The sequence below is a fragment of the Zootoca vivipara genome, chromosome 8, assembly GCF_965207765.1.
Source record: "Zootoca vivipara chromosome 8, rZooViv2.hap1.1, whole genome shotgun sequence".
NCBI classification, from domain to species: Eukaryota; Metazoa; Chordata; class Lepidosauria; order Squamata; family Lacertidae; genus Zootoca; species Zootoca vivipara.
In genome coordinates this window covers 83966118-83986077 of record NC_142591.1, presented here as the reverse complement: position 1 = coordinate 83986077, position 19960 = coordinate 83966118, and the positions used below count along the sequence as shown (strand labels likewise).

The 19960-nt window shown below is 45.9% G+C and overlaps 1 protein-coding gene across 1 annotated transcript in view; it reads right to left on the bottom strand.

Moving 5' to 3' along the window:
* The window catches only part of LOC148684925 (adhesion G protein-coupled receptor B1-like), a 93913-nt gene extending 74190 nt beyond the window's left edge, over positions 1–19723 (bottom strand). The window contains exon 1 of the mRNA XM_088676420.1: positions 18845–19723. Within this exon, the coding sequence (XP_088532546.1) occupies positions 18845–19592 (748 nt within the window). The 5' untranslated portion in view covers positions 19593–19723. The remainder of the gene's footprint in view (positions 1–18844) is intronic.
* Between the last annotated feature and the right edge of the window lie 237 nt (positions 19724–19960).

Below are 19960 nucleotides of genomic sequence, written 5' to 3'. Positions count from 1 at the left end.
TGACCCTACAGAGACACCTGAAGCAGCCTGAATTATTTTAGTGATGTCTGTGAAGCATTTTGCTTAACAATTTAACTCAGGCCCAAACTCTCCTTGATCTCCAGCTCTCCTTTTCAATAGGAGGTGCCAACCAGCTCTCCTTTTCAATATGAAGTCAGGTGAGGACTACTGTTTCCAGCAGTGCTTGGTGAACCTCTGCGTCCTCTTTCCATTAACATTTAATTATGTATCAGTCCGAAGACTCAGGCAATTAACGAGATCTATAAACAACACAAACAAACGGAATGCGCCGCCATCTCAGCTCACAATGAGGGCCAGGTCCCAAGGAAACCACATTTGCACCCGGTCCACATTAATGCATGTTCTTCTGGAGAGACAATTCTGTTTTCTGCTTAGGAGACATGTGGAGGTCTTCACCTATGCTTGCTAAAAGAAAGGTCACCACATGCATTTCCATATAAAAGCAAAGCAGAGCCTCAACTCTTGCAGAAAGATCAGCTGTTCAGAATAATTCCTTGAGGAGGAGGAGGAGGAGGAGGATGGGAATTCCGGCTGCTAAAGAGGGAGGGCTCTGTTAGCATTTTGGCACCCGGGGGCCAGTTGTTAGACTGCCCCCAGAGCTAACAAAACCACTGCACACATTCCCGGCTACTGGCGAGTCCGGGGGTGCGATAATTATGTGATTGCTCCCCAAGCGTGAAGAACAACACAAACAGAAACATAAGTAGTGGCTATCTACTTTATTATAGAGAGTGTGTCTCAGTCTGCTAGCTCAGACATACAGAGCTGCATAAAGCCGTCCGGCATAGTTGAAGCCGGAAGAGAGAATGTAAAGTACAGTGAAAAACATCACATGAGGAGAAAGAGATAAGATACATTCCTTTCTCCCGGGAACCAGACACACATCATACTAGCCTCGCTGCTTGAGTAGCTCGGCAGTGAACAAGAATCGCAACATTCTGCACCAACTGCAGCCTCGGGATCAGGAGCAAGGGAAGCTCCACAAGGAGCGCATTGCAGTAATCCAGTCGCAGAGCAACCAGCGCATGAACTGCCGTGCCCCCATTCCATCCATCTTGCAAATGTTGACTGAGGAAGCACATTAGCTCTTTCTCTTCCCAGCTCCCTCCCCCCCCCACACACACTTCCAAGAGCAAACACAAAATGTGTGGAGCCTCTGGCAAGTCCCTTTTATTGTCTAACACAGAGTTCATGCAATAAAGTCCGTTAATTAAAACATGAATATTTAAAATGGCTTTCAAGAGTGGCAGTCTTATCTCGCCGGGGGGGGGGGGGGAGGAGTGAGGTTGGGTGTTAAAAAGGAGGCGAGGGGAGAGGGAAATAAGACTGCAATACGCTGGGGAGGGGGCAAGCAGCAGGCTACTTTATTTTTGCAAGAAGATCATTCAATTATTTACTTGTGGAATGAGTGTGGGTTTTATTCTCTCTCTCTCCCCTCCCCTTTTCCAAATGGCACTAGATGTTCCATTTGGGGGAGGGAGAGAGGGAGGGGCAGAGGAGGACATGAGGGAGATATAGCAGGGAGGGGAGCATGTGGAATTTTAATTAAAATATTTTTTATGGTGGCAGGATTATCGTATTCAACAGAGTGGCACTTTCAATGCTGCATATGGGACTTCCACAGGACTGGTGTGCTCAGATAGCAGAGTCGGCATGGATTATGGACAGAGGCAACTGTCGCTTCTTCCACATTGCTCAAGGAAGCATGCACAGAGTTGTCACTTTAGCCTCACAACAACCCTGGGAGGTAGGCTGTGCTGAGGGGAAGGCAACTTGCCCACATGAGCTGCATAGATGAGGAGGAATCTAAGCACATCACTCTCTCTGATTAGAAGGTAGACCTGTTAGTAGGGGTTTGTGGAGAAATTTGATTCAGTTCACATGCAAAGGTGAACCTAGCTTATTCACAATTACTTGTGCAATATGCAAACAGAAGCACAACCACTTTTTCACTTCCCAGAATTTTGCAATGCCTATTGGCCAATCAAGAAATGAATACAGAAAATGCACATAGGAATAAAGCATGCACGAAATGCATAGAGATGGTGGGAATTGTAGTTAGAATCTAACAGAGGATTCTGTCGCTGAACTAGTCAGACAAGCTCCTTTGTAAGATAATTCATATCTGACCACCTAAGTCTCCTCATCAGAATCCCAAAAGGATGAGCCAGGGTTGCTAGGACCCCCTCAACTAGCTGCTAGGTTGAAGGACAATAACCAGAGTAGTGTGGTTGAGAGTGAGCAGAAAACAGGCTGGAAGCTGGAGACACAGAGGCATGCTTGATATGTGCTGGATCCAAGGCACAGGACCCAAGGCACTGGATCCAAGGCTAATGGAAAAGCAAGATCTGCCGGGGCGTTAATGGCGAAAGATTGTACATATCACTTGGGAAGACAGGTGAAATAATACCAGTGTACTGGAAGAAGCAAAGATCACCAGTGTTGAAGCAATGATTCTTCAACATCAACTTCGTTGGACTGGTCATGTTGTGATGCCTGATGATCGTCTTCCAAAGCAACTACTCTATTCCAAACTTTAAAATGGAAAGCGCAATGCTGTGGTCAACAAAAGAGGTTTAAAGACTCTCTCAAGGCAAATCTTTGCTTGAACTCAGGACGAAAAGGAGAAACGTGCTAAGAGGAAGGCACGCTTGGCAAATCCACACCGTGATCAACTCCCACCCAGAAACCAATGTCCCCACTGTGGAAGGACGTGTGGGTCCAGAATTGGCCTCCATTGTCACTCACAGACTCACTGTTAAAAATGTGTTTTTGGAAAAATGAGGATGAGAAGTGCGGGGGGCGGGGGATGGGGAGGAGTGGGAGGGAGGGAGGGGGTAAAATAAGAACGATATTTCAATGTGACATATTTTTCTTTTCGTTCATTGGTTTTACTGATTTGTACTTCTATTTGAGTTGATTGTATTTGATTTGTTCTTTGAGTTATTAATAAAGATTTTTTTTTAAAAAAAATGTGTTTTTGGAAGACAATCTTACTCAGCTACAAGTGATCACCAAAGAAGAAGAATGGCGCAAACCCGCACCTTGTGCTTAGGATGTATATATGTGTAAATAAAACCCACATATGCTAAAGACACCACAGTCTCCGCTGACCCTCATTCCCAAAAAACCAAAACCTTTTTGATGTGTTGTCTATTGTTCACGACTGCTTCTGTTATGTTTATAGTTGTGTGATTGCTTTATAGGCCACCTTGAGCATGGTTTGAACTGTGAAAAGGTGTCATACAAATAAAATAACTGATTGAATCCTCAGTAAGCCCCTGGAACCCCCCGAAATCTCTCACTGCACAGAGATTGGGGTGGTGTATAGCAATATATTTGCATGTATCTGTTGGCTTGTGTGATATCTGAGGAAGGACCATACAGCTCAGTGGTAAAGTATCTACACCTTGCCTGAAGAAAGTTCCAAGTTCAGTCCCTGGGAGCATCTCCAGGCAGGACTGGGCATGATCCTGACTAAAAACATCTCTATGCACAAAGATGGTGATTTCCAACAATGGAAGAACAGCTTTTGAAATTAACTGACTTAGCTGAGGTGGCGAAATTGACATGTTTAATGGGAGAAAAGTCATTGTTAACATTTGTTAAAGATTAGAAACCTCTCATAGACTTTTTACATGAAAAAGAAAAAGAAATGATGATATTTGGATTTGAGGATTGGAGATAATGTTTGTTTATAGAAAGTGGCTTCGTTACCTATTGAAGTGGATGAAATGAATATCGTTTATATATAGCGGACAAATGAAGAATCGGAAGATATTTAATTTCTGAATTTTATTTTTCTCTCTTTTAACTTCCATTCTATTCTTTCTTCCTTCCTTCCTTCCTTCCTTCCTTTCTTTTTCTTTTTCTACTCCTTCCCTCCCCCCTTTCTTCCTTTATATTTTATTATATTCAGATCAAAGTTTTAGTTCGGATAAAAAAGAGAAAATATATTAAATTTTGTATTTTTCTCTATAAACATTTATAAAACTTATTAAAAATAAAAACTATAGAGAGCCACTTACAGTCAGTGTAAACAATAATGGGCTAGAACGGGCTAGATGGTCAGATTCAGCAGATTAGTGTTCTATGATCCTGTATTGAATGCAGCCATAACTATTGGCCATTGCCGATTGCAGAGGAGCCTCGAGTTACGTACCGCTCTGGATACATAACCTTCAGGTTATGAACCCAGCAAGCCCGGAATGCCTGCAGAAGCGCTCAGTCTCGCCATGCGTGTGTGCAGAAGCGGTGCCTTTGCCTACGGACTTTTCGGGTTGCGGACAGACCCCTGGAACGAATTTAATTTGTATCCGGAGGGTTGACTGTATAATAATTGTTTTATGAAGCGGCTGTTTTAAAGTTGCATATTCAGTAAATATATATATATATATATTAAAAACCTAGATGGTTTTTTCAAGCCCTGGGTCTAGCATGGCAGGGTTTTCCACCAGTTTGGAATTTCTGAGTAATCATTAGAAATATCTGTGCTTGTAAAGCAGAAGGAGAAACAACGAAATGCAAGGTACATTTATCAGCACAACCCTATCACACATTTCTATTATAAAGCAATTCCTGGAATAAGCCTCTAGCCCAGGTTAGTGGGCATGCAATGGAAGGCTAGGATTTGCAGCGACAAAAGGAGGGAATCTCTGATTTGATACCAGGAAGTGAGATAGCAAGGAAAGGTGATGGTCAGGGCCTCCTGCCAGCTGCTAGCATGTATGAATTCTGACTGCACTGGCAGGCGCAGCTTTGCTTTGTAAATTTGCCCAGGTCAGAGACCTGGCACTCAGCGCTGGTTTGGACACCAGTCGCCCTGTCAGCTTCCAGCTTGTAAACAGCCAAAGCCCTGCGGATTATTTTGATGACAGCAAACTGGTGGTTCCCGAGGAAGAAGGATCGGAGTTCTGTGGATGCTAGTCTATCCGAGCATTGATGGGAACGCCTGTCACTTGGAGCTGCCCAAGCACAGGATCTGCAGGACTGATCCTGGCTAGAGGGTAGAGGAGGCCAGCCTGGAAGCCACAAGGAAGTGGGTGATTTCTAGCGGGGTCAACGGCCACAGAGCAAAACTGAATTCTGAACCGAAGGAAGCAAACTCATTCACACCACTCTTGTTGCTTTGAGAACGTCCTGCTAGTCCTTCATTGCAGGGGGTTAGGTTTGATGACCCTTTGGGTCCTTCCAACCCTACAATTCTATAATTCTATCATTTTAATATATATATATATATATACAGTGGTACCTCGGTTTATGAACACAATTGGTTCCGGAAGTCTGTTCATAAACTGAAGCGTTCATAAACTGAAGCGAACTTTCCCATTGAAAGTAATGGAAAGTGGATTAATCCGTTCCAGATGGTCCGCGGAGTAACCGTTCATAAACTGAAGCGAACTTTTCCATTGAAAGTAATGGAAAGTGGATTAATCCGTTCCAGACGGGTCCGCAAAGTACTTAAACTGAAGCGTTCATAAACTGAAACATGGGTGTAATTGGTTCCGGAAGTCTGTTCATAAACTGAAGCGTTCATAAACTGAAGCGAACTTTCCCATTAAAAGTAATGGAAAGTGAATTAATCCGTTCCAGATAGGTCCGCGGCGTTCATAAACCGAAAATTCATAAACCGAGGTGTTCATAAACCGAGGTTCCACTGTATATATATATATATATATATATGGTTTTTCAAATTAAAAGTTTACAATCACAAACATACAACATAGACCATAAAAACAAGATTCCACAGAATCTCCTGGACTTCCCTCCTTCCCTTTGTGGGTCCTATCGTTAATCATTTCCTCCTGCATCTTTTAGAATAATCCAAATCTTTTACATCTCCATTATATCCAAAATTCACCATTAAACTACAAGTGTTATTCCAATCCTACTAACGATTTTAGCTGTTTACAATGGTTTTTAATATAAAATTTCCCCATTCCTTATTGAAATTTTGGTCTTCCTGATTTCTGATTCTTTCGGTCATTCTTGCCATTTCGACATAATCCATCCACTTCATCTGCCATTCTTCTCTGGTCGGGCCTTGGTCCTCTTTCCATCTATGATTCTGCCTTAACTCCGTTCACCGGCCTCTCATCTCACTCTTCATCCAGAAACCTCCTGCAGACATATGGTCGATCAGGGTCGGGGAACCTTTATTCAGCCCAAAGGCTGCATTGCCCTCTTGGCAACCTTAGGGGAGGGTGTCACATGACAGGAGTGGGAGGAGCCAGCGGCAGAACTGAGCAAACAATAAATGCTTCTCAAAAGCCACCCAACAGTCTGGATGATGGAGTTGCAGGCTGGGGGGAGGTATAGGTGAGTGAAACCAGCAGAGGCAGCAGTCCCTAGTCCTACATAAGAAAATACGAAGAACCCACTAGAGATCAAGCCAAAGCACCATCTAATAACTCATTCTGTTCTCACATTCGCCAACCAGATCCCTGCGGGGAATCCAAGTACAAGAGCTCTCCCCCCCCATTGGCAATTCCCAGAAACTGGTATTCAGAGACATACTGCCTCCAACAGTGGAGGGCGAACACAGTGGTACCTCCGGTTGCGGATGGGATCCATTCCAGAGCTTCAGTCGGATCCTGAGGTTTCCGCAACCGGAGGGACCGCTTCTGCACATGCACACGCAGTGGTAGAGCACCATGTTGGGTTTCTTTAAGATGGCTTCACTCGGTGGTTGTCAGGATGTTGTCAGCAGCTCCTGGCTGGTTGCCCAGGAAAGCATAAAGACAAAGAAAGGTTTCTTATGGTCCTTTTTTAATTCAAACTTCACAGAGAGAGGCCCAGCCTCTTGGATGATGGCGTAGTCCCGAGTGAATCACCACCCCCTGTCTCTCCCAGTTCCTCATTCCTCATTCTCGTCATCTCCTCTAGAGGTGCTGCTAAGCCCCCTCTGTCTTTGAGCTCTTTGCTCTCCTACTTTTAAGGCTCACCGGGTTCTGGGAGATGGAGGGTCTGGAATGTTTTCTAATGACAACGTGTCAGCTGGGTGTTGTTCTGGCTCTCTCATGATTTCCCAGCTTTTCCCCTCATCTGCCTCTGAGCTGAGACCTCCCTCAAACCCCTGTTGCAAATCTATACTGTCTTCCTCCTCCTCCTCCTCCCTGGAAGGGTCAGGATGGGGAGGCGGTCTCCCCCATCCCTCCTCTGCCCAGCCTCTGACAGTATCCATTGATAGTCTAATCCACTAGAAAGAGCTAGGGTTAGTTCTGACCACTTTGATCTGCAGAACTGACACTGTTACAGGTCCCGCAAAATACCCGTTCTGCATTTGTAAGAACTCGATCTTTCAGTGTGGCGGCAATGAAACTTTGGAACTCCCTGCCTATTGATATCAGGCAGGCGCCTTCAGTGTGCTCTTTTTGGCAACTGCTAAAAACATTTTTTGCACAGATGAGCCTACCCAGATGTTCAGAAAGTTTGTGGTAAGTTTTAATCTGAAGAAGTGTGCATGCACATGAAAGCTCATACCATTGAGAAACTTACAGTAGTTGGTCTCTAAGGTGCTACTGGAAGGATTTTTCTTTCCTAGGTTAACTTTTTGTTATTAATTGTTATTAATTCTTCTTATTGGTAATTTTACTGGGTCCCCCCCTTTTGTAGACCACCTTGAGGTTTTCTTTTACAATCAAGCAGTGTATACGTTTAACGAAATAAATCAGTAGTTTCCCGTTGATTTTTCTTCACTTAGCCATCCCTTCTCTCCCTCTAGCTCTATTCTCCTCGATTTTGCCTTCTTTTTTAAGTGGGGGGGGGGCTACTGTATATTCCTGCATATAAGACTACTTTTTAACCCAGGAAAATCTTCTCAAAAGTCAGGGGTCGTCTTATATGCTGGATCGTATTTCTTATACGGCGAGTATATCCCAAACTCTATATTTTAACTGGAAAAGTTGGGGGGTCGTCTTATACGCCCAGTTGTCTTATACGCCAGAATATACAGTACTTATGGAGAATTGCCCACTCCAGTCATTCTGATGACGGTACATTGGTAAGTTCCCAAGCAAACCAGCTGAGCCAGATCGAGTTGCTTTATTGCTAACTTGGTAGCCATCCATACCCTAAGTCAGTAAGCATTCATTTAGCTGGATGGGTCACGTGGGGGCCACAACAACTATCTTACTTAATGAAGTGTGCTACCATGCAGAATTGTTATGGCATGGTTTTGAACTCTGAGCAAAATACAGAGGCCCGGCAACGTATATGTAATTGCGGCATGCAGTGTTCAGAGCATGTCCCATCCCATTAGGGCTGCATTAGGAAGCCATTAAGACTTAGAACGCTGATGAGCAGGATATGTAAATAGGTCGGGCCTGTGTCCTGCGCATAAAAACTAAAAATAAGATGTGTGGGCAGGCACAGAGGGGAGGGGGGAAAGTCCCTTTTGGATTAATAAATCAGAGCACTGTGGGGCTCAATATGGCATCACCCGGGTCAAGGGAGACATCACAGCCCACCTGGATTGATTTTCCCCGTGGAGAGCTGTGGAAGAGCATTTTAAGGAGAAGCTACTTGATTTGCACTTTTCGAGCCAATACGCAACCCAAAACAAAACTGTCCTTTGAAAGCCACACTTCTTCAGATTTTGTATTTCAGCTCTTGCGGCAAGTAACATGCTCAAAAATTCCTATATCAGGGGAAAGCTGCGCATGAAAATGTGTACATTATGATGTGCAAAAATGCATCAAAATAGGGAAAATGCAAAAAAATAATAATATGTGCATATTGGGCAAAACAGCATACACAAATGTGTGTATTAGAAGAAATTCACACTAAGATGAATCTTCACAAGGGCTTTTTGAGAACATGGAAACTGATGTGGAGATGCGGGGAACTGAACTTAAAAGTGGAACAAATTAAAAAGGTAAAGGTACCCCTGACCATTAGGTCCAATCGCGGACGACTCTGGGGTTGCACGCTCATCTCGCTCTATAGGCCGAGGGAGCCTGCGTTTGTCTGCAAACAGCTTCCGGGTCCTGTGGCCAGCATGACAAAGCCGCTTCTGGCGAACCAGAGCAGTGCACGGAAACACCGTTTACCTTCCCACCAGAGCAGTACCTATTTATCTATTTGCACTTTTACGTGCTTTCGAACTGCTAGGTTGGCAGGAGCTGGGACTGAACAACGGGAGCTCACCCTGTCGCGGGGATTTGAACCGCCAACCTTCTGATCGGCAAGCCCTAGGCTCTCTGGTTTAGACCACAAATTAGAAACAGAGAAACTGAAAGATTTATCCATCCTGCCGTCTGAGCTGTACCACTTCATAGCGCAGGTGGGGTCGCACCTGATGAAATGTTCAATTGCGGAAAACCAATTCTACATACAGAAGACGAAAGATCAAGGTGTTGGCTAGGCTTGGCCATGTATCCCTGCCATCTTGCATTGAGTATTCAGCCATACTGGGACCCCAACCCCGGAAGCCTAAAGTGGCACATTCCAGACACTCTTTCAGCACCTCTTCTAGGCCTAATGCATACATTGGGGGAAATAACAACAGCAGCAAAAGGCATTATACGTAGGTAAATTGCTTGTCAAAAAATGTGTATATCAATCAAAACAGCGTACACAAATTCCAAGTCCTGAAGGCCAGGTTGAGACATCTTGAGGGTCGCATGTGTCCTGCAGGCCTGCAGGTCTCCACCCTTTTCATCGGTAAAAGATCTGGAGATTGGCTCCTTTAAAATAATGGAAGTGGAAAATTCAGGGCAGGGGCCTCAGAAGATCATTTTGGGGTGGGTGATGTATCCCATCTACAGTACCTCCCCTGCCCCCATGGTTCCAGCTCTGCTAGCATTAAACCACCGCTCTAAAGACTGTGCACTGATTTCTCTCCACTCTCATTTCCACCCCGGTATCCTGCTGCAAAAGCACCTGGGAGGAATTGTCTCCATTGCCCGAGTCCGAGAGGGTGTTAAATAACACTGAACTTGGAAAGAATGACACCAAACCGAGCAGTTAAGCTGTTTGCCGTGGCGCTGCTCATTAAATTACACATAAAAGTCCCCTCATAGCAATAATGGAAGTAGTTGCCTGTGAAACTCCCTAGCGAAATTGGGTGTAAATTCCACCTCTCGTCTCCGTGGAGAACCAATGGGACAGTCGGCAGGTAACTGCTGATATTTCCGCATTGTTATCATGTTCATAAGCTATTGAGCAGGGAACAGAAGCAAGGCCTTTCGTTTTCTTCCTTCCTGCCCCCTCCTTTATATCTTACAAAAAGGAAATATATTTTATTAAAATGCTGGAAAGGCAGCTCAGATTGGAAAAACATTTTTTAGGTGACATCTGAAGGCAGCCCTGTTTAGGGAAGCTTTTAATGTTTAATAGATTATTGTATTTTAATACTTTGGCCACCTCATGAGAAGAGAAGACTCCCTGGAAAAGACTCTGATGTTGGGAAAGATTGAGGGCACTAGGAGAAGGGGACGACAGAGGACAAGATGGTTGGACAGTGTTCTCGAAGCTACGAACATGAGTTTGACCAAAACTGTGGGAGACAGTGGAAGACAGGAGTGCCTGGCGTGCTATGGTCCATGGGGTCACGAAGAGTCGGACACGACTAAACGACTAAACAACAACAACAACAACAATTTTAATGTTCTATTGGAAGCCGCTCAGAGTGGCTGGGGAAACCCAGCCAGATGGGCGGGGTATAAATAATAATATATTATTATTATTATTATTATTATTATTATTATTATTATTATTATTATTCTGCCTTCTCTCACTGTGAGGTGGTGCCCATGTTAATAATAATAATAATAATAATAATAATAATAATAATTATTATTATTATTTATTTATACCCCGCCCATCTGGCCGGGTTCCCCCAGCCACTCTGTGCGGCTTCCAACAAAATATTAAAATACAGAAATCCATCAAACATTAAAAGCTTCCCTAAACAGGGCTGCCTGCCTTGAGATGCCTTCTAAAGGTCTGGTAGTTGTTGTTCTCTTTGACCTCTGGTGGGAGGGCATTCCACAGGGTGGGTGCCACTACCAAGAAGGAAGTGGCACCCACATTATCATAATGCAATTATTTACTACGTATGCTCATTGTAGACCTGGCATGAAGAACCTGTGGCCAAATTTGTCATTTTCAGTTTCAGCTGCTCATTTTTCCAATCTGAGCTTTAGTTTCCCACATTTCCACATCAGCTTTTTGAGGGTTTTCCTTTTTTTAACATATGCATGAAAACCCGTCAGATTTTTACTGCAAATTTCTCCCAATATACACATTTGTATGCAATTCTCCTTAATATACACATTTTTGCGAAGCAAGTCTCCCTAACAGGGCTTATTTTGTATGCTACTTTCACTGTTTTCATGTGTGGGTGTGTATACACATCACCCCAGCCTATGTCCACATTACTTGGCCAGAGAATTCACTGCAAAAATTCAGAGAGGTGCAAAATTTGAAGGAGGGCTGTGCTTCAGTCCTTGTACCATTTCAGAAAGTTCGGTTCACCTTTCAAGGTGGACTGAATTGAAATCTTGTCTCTTGGAGAAGGCGATGGGTGAGCAGAATTAGGGCAGGTCGGCTGATTGAGGTGGGCTGTGCCAGGTTTACCACTCAACAAGTTAAGCAGCCCCAAACATGGGAATTTAAGCGGCTGACTTGTGCAAAGTCAGGTCATTAGTCCATCTAGTTGAATGTTGTCTGCACAGATTGAAAATGGCTCTTTGCTCTCTTCAAACAGGGCTCTTTCCCAACCCTACCTGAAAATGGCGGGGACTGAGCCCAAGAGCTTCAGCGTACAGATTCCTCTAAAATAATTATTATTTAAAAATAAAATAAAGTAACAACAACAACAAGAACAACAACAACAACAACAATTTATTCTTTATACCCCACCCATCCTGCTGGGTTTCCCCAGCCACTCTGGGCGGCTCCCAACAGAACACTAATAACATGATAAAACATCAAACATTAAAAACTTCCCTAAACAGGGCTGCCTTCAGATGTCTTCTAAAAGTCAGATAGTTGTTTATTTCCTTGACATCTGGTGGGAGGGCATTCCACGGGAAGGGAGCCACTGCCGAGAAGGCCCTCTGCCTGGTTCTCTGTAACCTCACTTCTCTCAGGGAGGGAACTGCTAGAAGGCCCTCAGAGCTGGACCTCAGTGTCTGAACGATGGGGGTGGAGATGCCTCAACAGGGATACTGGGCTGAGGCCATTTAGGGCTTTAAAGGTCAGCACCAACACTTTGAATTGTGCTCATAAATGTACTGGGAACCAATATAGGTCTTTCAGGACCGGTGTTATATGTTCACAGCGGCAGCTCCCAGTCACCAGTCTAGCTGCCGCATTCTGGATTAGATATAGTTTCTGGGTCACCTTCAGCTTGCAATGCATGTTCTCAAGCACTGATTCATCCAGAAATAAAATAAGATTCCAGTCCTCATGGAATCTTTTCCCTACATCTTGTGATAGTGAATCCTATGAATTGTGTGGGGGAAAAATATCTCATCTGTCCTGAATCTCCCACTATTTACTCTTTTTTTTGGGGGGGGGAGTGTGATTATAAGCTTCTGTGGGGAGCTCCTCCTGATGACTGGCAGCCATGGCAAGAGCTCCATGGAAGGCAGCAAGTTCCCCTTCCCCCAAATTCCCACCCTATTTCACCTGAAGCAAACGTTTGAGACAACTCGGCCGAATTCTGAGGGAAGCAAAGAGTGCTGAGAAGAGTAGCATAATTTCCTTTTGGGGGTGGAATGTGGGTCCTCAGGCCTTGTTCAGAGTCTAATGGTAGGCTAGCTCCTCTAGAATAAAGATGGACTTCAATGTGTCCATAGGAAACCTAAGGAGATGCCATACATGAGTCAGGACGTGGGTCCAGCCAGCCCAGTGCTATCTACACTGACTATGATTCTCCAGAATCTCTCCCATTCCCACCAGGAGATGCTAGAGCAGCCATGGGCAAACTTGGCCCTCCAGATGTTTTGAGACTACAATTCCCATCATCCCTGACCACTGGTCCTGTTAGCTGGGGATGATGGGAGTTGTAGTCCCAAAACATCTGGAGGGCCGAGTTTGCCTAAACCTGTGCTAGAGACTGAAACTGGGACAAGAAGCAGAAGAAGGAGAGAAGAACAGAGATAGGGAACAGGAAGCAGAAGTCCATCTCACTCAGGATTATCCACAATGCAACTCTCTGAGGTTTGGTGGTGCCAGGGTATAAATCTAGGACTTTCTGCGGGCACAGATGAGCACAGACACCCCGATCATGTGCTCTGATTGTAAAGGGAACTTGAAGGTTCCTGCTAAGATTTCAGAATGTCGAGGAAGAGCTAGCTAGGGAATAGGGGATTTATCTTTCCCTCCCGATACTGGAAGGCTCACACCAACCCCATGCAAAATATATGAGAGTAGCTCTGGCATCTGGCTGGGCAGAGTCCCCTGACTTCCCAGCCTTCTGCTGCATCTGCACTGCGCTCGGATAATGGCTTGTTTTACTGACACTCTGCGGAGAGCCCGGCCACCCCACTCCCGACACACCATCTGCTTTCAGATCCAGAGACGGGAGCCGAGGAAGGGAGAGGAAGGGGGCACCTGGAAAAGAAAGCGCAGCCCTCCCGTTCTCCATATTTGCACACCGGGGATTCCTTAATACAGATCCTTCTATATTCAGAGCTGTTTGGTTTGACATTCTTTCTTGGCTTGATCTATTTTAGTGGTTCCCAAACTTTTTGGGCCACCCCCAACTTTGGAGCCCAGTTCTTCCTGCCCCATCAACTTAAAAGCATTCTTCAGAACAGCAGCTAGCACAACCAACTAAGTATGATAACAACACAATAAAATTCGAAGGAGCAACAATTAATTGCACATGTATTCAAAACCCAGTTAAAACTCTTTAGTTGAATTTATTCAACAAAACTGATGAATCTGATCCAATGATGCCAGCTTTCAAAGTCTGATCGTCACCTCCAGATCCCCCTGCCACCCCCTGCCTCTTAACACCCCACTGCGTAATTCCAATGAATGACATATATTGTGGATCCTTTGCCTTGTGATGCACTCACAAAAACACCTTCTGCTTTAATCTTTTAGCATTGTAACTTTTGTATGCTTTAAAGTAGGGCTGTGATTCTGCCCCGCCCCCTCGATTTTACTGTTCTACCATTTCATAAAATGCTTGCAGGTTTTCAACGATCAAGAGGTGTATAAATTTTAAGGAAAAAAATAAATAAGATAAACAAGGAGGGGCAGCAACTGCAGGAAATAAACACCCAGGTACATATTTCCAAAATGTATGTGTAATACCTTTCAATACCAGTTCCTGGAAATCACAGGAGGGGAGAATGTTCCTCTTGTGCTTGGGTTTCCCACAGGCATTTGAGTGGCCACTAAGAAGCGGATAATGAACTAGATGAGCCATTGGCCTGATCCCGGAGGTTCAGAAGGAGACACATAACAAGCAGCGGTGCAGGCTGGTCCATTGCAGAAAGGGGGATACCACCCGCCAACCTCAGTATGTCCACAGCCAGCCTCCACCTGTCTGTCTTCCTACCTACAACAACCAGTCTAGGGGGTGGCACTGTCAATTAGCTGCCCCCTCCTTGGTATCAAGGCTCATCCATACTCAGCTCTTTGCACAGCACTTTCTAGGTCCGGGGTTCCCAAACATGGGTCTCCAGCTGTTTTTGGACTACAACTCCCATCATCCCTAGCTAGGAGGACCAGTGGCCGGGGGTGATGGGAATTGTAGTTCCCAAATAGCTGGAGACCCAAGTTTGGGAAATACCACTTTAAAGTGCTGTGTCCGAGCTTCCCCTGCGGAAACTCACTCTTTAATGCGGAATTGGAACAAATAGCAATCTGAATTTTCTGCAGATTGCTGTTTTCTCCGATTTAGTGGTAAAGACGAGGTTTTCGTGGGGAAAAGTGCCCACGAAAAAAAATGTCCCAGATACAGTGGACCTGGGCTTGGAAATGTGCCATACAAGCACGTCTGGATGAGTCTGGATGAGCTCTTTGTGTTGCACTTGTAGAAATCAGCAGGGGGGGGGGAAGGTGAAACTAGACTTTGCTGCCTCCCCATCATTGGTCTCCACCAATTTTGGCCTCCCTGCCTTCTGCCCTGCCAGTCCCAATGGGCATCAGCCGGGCCCCCGCACTGCCATACAGTTTTCCTGCATGGCTGCTAGTGGTACTTAAGTACAGAAACCGTTTTGCCTGCCATTGGCTCTGGCTGCACCTTTCATTGACTCTGGCGCCACCTAGTGATGGGCTCCCTGCCCTCCACCCTATCAGCCCCAGCCACTACTAAATTAAAGCTGCCATTTTCAGACAACAGATTTAATTGCTTTTAAGTCCTTAGGGCCCACCCAAAAGATAATGGGGAGGGCTGGGGACATGTTGGGGCAACTGAGAAGGAGGAAACCGCCCTACGCGCAGGCAAGGCAATTTCAGCTCCTTTTCCTGCTTCCAGCAGCTAAAACTTACATCCCATCAACTTGCTATTTCTGTGTTAATAACACGCTGTTGTGATGTCACAGCAAAAATCCAAAAAGCCTTTTAAAGCATCTCAACAGATAATGGCCGGCCAAGCAGCTCTCCAGGCTACTGTTTATCTCTCAGATAAGCTGCATGTACAGCCAAAAGTCAACATCTCTGCTAACTGAGAGATGCACACCAGGCCCCACCATCTCGCGGAGCCAGCAGCAGCCTCCCTAAAGGGCCTTCTCATCCATTCAAACAAACACCACCTGCTGCTTTTGTGTACTGCAGGCACAAAAACATTTACCCCCCAAAGCTGGCATCAAGTCTTGCCTTAAGGTCTGGAAGAGACCTGCGCCAGCACAGAGGCAATCAGAACATCCTGTTAGAGATGCTACCGTGGAGCAGCAGCTAAAGCGAGATTAGGATGCTCAGGAAAAGACTTTGCTAGGAGGAGAGAGAGAGAGAGAGAGAGAGAGAGAGACCTTTGTAGAATTCTCTGTTGGAAGGAGATTCAGTCCAACAAGGAGGATAATGCATAAAGTTTTGCTTTGGCTTCATTTTTGGAGGGTTTCTAAAAATTGTTTTTAATTATTTTAACTGTTTTCAATTTGTGTAGGGTTTTTTGTTGTTGTCAATGAGAGATGTGTCTAGGAAGAGAGGAGCTAACGAGAGCAGAACAGGGCTAGGGCTAGGGCAGGCATCCCCAAACTTCGGCCCTCCAGATGTTTTGGACTACAGTTCCCATCTTCCCCAACCACTGTTCCTGTTAGCTAGGGATCATGGGAGTTGTGGGCCAAAACATCTGGAGGGCCTGGGCTAGGGCTAGAAGAGTGGTTAAGGGTAGGAGGAGGTACAGTGGGGGAGGTGGGGCAGGCCGGATAAGGGGCACATAACACAGGCACTTGGTGAATGTGTCACATGCCAACTCCTCCTCCAATGTGGGGAATTTCAGGTGCCCTGTCAGCCAGTCCTTGGGTTTGCAGGTGCTGTTGCTGAATGCCAGGTCGGCTCTGAGTAAGACCTCTCTCATCCATGATCCAGTTATGGATGAGGAGGCTGATCTGGTCTGTATCAATGAGACCAGGGTGGGTGAGCAGGGTGGAGTTGGTCTTTACCCAACTGTGGAGCATCAGCAGCGTAGACTCGAGGGTCAGGGAGGGGAAGTTGCTGTGGTCTTTAGAAATTCTCTCTCTCTCTCTCTCTCTCTCTCTCTCTCTCTCTCTCTCTTTCCTTCTGGGACGGATCTAGAGTGTGTGTTCCTGGCATTGGGCATTTGAGACAGATTGGGGGTTCTGCTGGCTCAGAAGCGGTGCTGAGGACTCCCAGATTGCTGGTTTTGAGGGACATCAACATCCATGCCCAGGTGACTGGCTCTGTGTTGACTAAAGACTCCATGGTTGCCATGATGATCATGGGCAAGGGTCAGCAAATGTTTTAAGCAGGGGGCCGGTCCACTGTCCCTCAGACCTTGTGGGGGGACTATATATTTTTTGGGGGGTGAACAAATTCCTATGCCCCACAAATAACCCAGAAATGCATTTTAAATAATAGGACACTGTTTTTACATGAATAGAATGTGTGCTTTAATTTAAAATGCATCTCTGGGTTATTTGTGGGGCAAAGGAATGATGAAAAAGTTTGCTGACCCCTGATATAGAATAAGGTTACCAGATCTTTTTCAATGACTCCAGGGAAACTTGTATTGTTCACTACGTACATGTGAAAGCTGAGAAAGCTGTAAATCCGGGGACTGTCCCTGGGAAAGGGGGGTGCCTGGTAACCTTAATATAGAAGAATGCATAAAATGAGGAAATTCTGCATGGAAAACGGTATGGGAGGCAATACATGCTAACCTCAGTGGAAAAAATAAAATGAATTCTGGAATTTAAACTCTCCCCCTCACTATAGTAGTAAAGGTAAAGGTAAAGGGACCCCTGACCATTAGGTCCAGTCGTGACCGACTCTGGGGTTGCGGCGCTCATCTCATGCTATTGGCCGAGAGAGCCGGTGTACAGCTTCCAGGTCATGTGGCCAGCATGACAAAGCTGCTGCTGGCGAACCAGAACAGTGCACGGAAACACCAGTTACCTTCCCGCAATAGCTTAAAATTTAAAGACTTTGAATCATAGAATCATAGAGTTGGAAGAGACCACAAGGGCCATCCAGTCCAACCCCCTGCCAAGCAGGAAACACCATCAAAGCATTCCTGACAGATGGCTGTCAAGCCTCCGCTTAAAGACCTCCAAAGAAGGAGACTCCACCACACTCCTTGGTAGCAAATTCCACTGCCAAACATCTCTTACTGTCAGGAAGTTCAGTGCTAAAACACCCAAATCTAGATCATCCACCCAGCAAGCTGCAAAGCTCATTCGGTGCATCTTCTACACAACTCCAGTCTTTCTTTCCAAAACGTCAACACAGCTGGAGAACATAGCTGCCAAGTTATCCCTTTTTTAAGGGATTTTCCCTTATGCTGAATAGGCTTCCTCACGAGAAAAGGGAAAACTTGGCGGCTATGCTGGAGAAGGCTCCCATGGGATTGTGTTGCCCTATTCAGCTGCCTAATTGGCCTCTATGGTTTGGCCAGCCCTGAGACCATAGGCAAATTTAGAGCAGCCATTTCTAATGGCATGTCTGCAGAGCAAGAGTTAACCCATTTCGAAGAACTGATTTTCTGTAGGAGGTAAGACAGCTTTCACCAACCAAGTGCCTTCCAGATGCTTGGGACTTCAACTTCCATCAGCCCCGGCCAGCATGTCTGGAGGACACATCTGGAGGATGGAGTTAGCAAAGGCTGAACCAATGATTGTTCTTAGTAGTAGTATTTATTAATTAATTGAATTTGTTATTTGTTTTTTAATGCCAAGGCAACTCAAAGTGACTTACGGAAACAAGCAAAACCCCCGCATACATAGATTAAAACCAAGAAATAAATAAAAATGGTTTAAGGCATCCCTCCCACTCAAAAAGGCACAGATAGTTAAAGGCTAAAGACCTGGTTAATGGGGATTGCTTTTGCTTGGCAACTAAAGACATATAACAACATTGCCAGGCAAGCCTCCCTGGCGAGAGCATTCCACAGACGGGGAGCAACCATGGAAAAGGCCTGCTGCTAACTTCCTTAGAATTCTTAACATCCCTTACTACAACCCCCAAAGACAGACAGCAAAACCACTTTGAAATCGGCCTCCAGTTTTTGATGTCTTCAACGACGGCAAGCCAAGATCACTTTAAATCAAAGGAAATTGAAACTGTGGTATTGACTGTGCCAATCAATGAATGGGTGGAGGGGGAAAATGTTCCCCAGTACCTGAGCCATAAGCTCTGATCAACTTCTGCACCGCTGAGCATCAGGACGACATACACTTACCCAAGAAATCCAGCCCGCTGCTGTCCTTTGGGCTGCTCACACAATTCTCCAAGTAAATCCCATCTTTGAAACAATCGTCCCTCTTTTTGGCGAAGCCCAGGATATCGCTGGGCTGGTCTAGCACCTCTCCGCTGGAGCAAACGCAGGGGGTCTGCATTATGCCACAGGGGTGGGAGCTGCTGCTGGTGGTCAAGCAAGTATCCAACCATTTGCACAGCATCTGGCAGGCAGCCTTGCTGGGGCTCCTGTTCCCGACCACAAGGTATTCCACCGAGAAATCCCTTTCCTGGACCTTGGCCGGCTTCCACCGGACATGCCCGCTTTCTAGCGCGGACGCGGTCTGCTTCATCTGGAGGAACTGCTTGCTGGACTGGAGGAAGGCATAGCGGGTGGAGCTGTCGCAGAGGTTCAGCACATCGTCAAAGCTCTCCATGCCCAAGTACGTCCGTGTGGACTCCAAGAAGGAGTCAAACTGGTAGGTCCGTATCTGCTGGTGGTCGCATCCACCTGTGGGCTTCAAGACCTTCATGTACAAGGTGTACCTCCTGGGGTCAGGATTCTGGATAATCCAAGAGCAGCGGGAGGAGTTCAACGGGAAGACGGCAAACGAGGAGAAATAGCCAAAGAACTTGCCCTGGACCAGAGTGGTGCACGGAGACTGCCCAAGGTCGAGCGCCACTACGGTCCACACAAAGAAAAGTGGCAATAATAAAAGCAGGTTCAAGGTATATCCAGTGCTCCTCCTCATCCTAGGTCCCTCGTCCTTTGGAACTCAAAGCAATGGCCAGGCAGAGGGCAGATCTTGGACATAACAGGAGGAAATGAGAGAGTTCTCGCCCCGGGCTCTACATGAGATCAATCCAGCCGTCCCATGTTTGGATTCGGGCTCCTCCTTCTGGCCGAGGCAAGCAACACCTGGGGGAGAGAAGGAGAGAGAAACATGCTCTCGTTAATTCCAGGATGCGACGCTGGGAAACGCAGCAATGCCCAGGCTTTCCTTGAGAGAGGATCTAGCAGGGCACCGATGTCTCCACAAGGCCATCTGGAGGCTCCGTCTGGCAGATCAAGGACACATCTGCTTGTGGCAGGCACTCCCACTCCCAAATGCACAAGGCG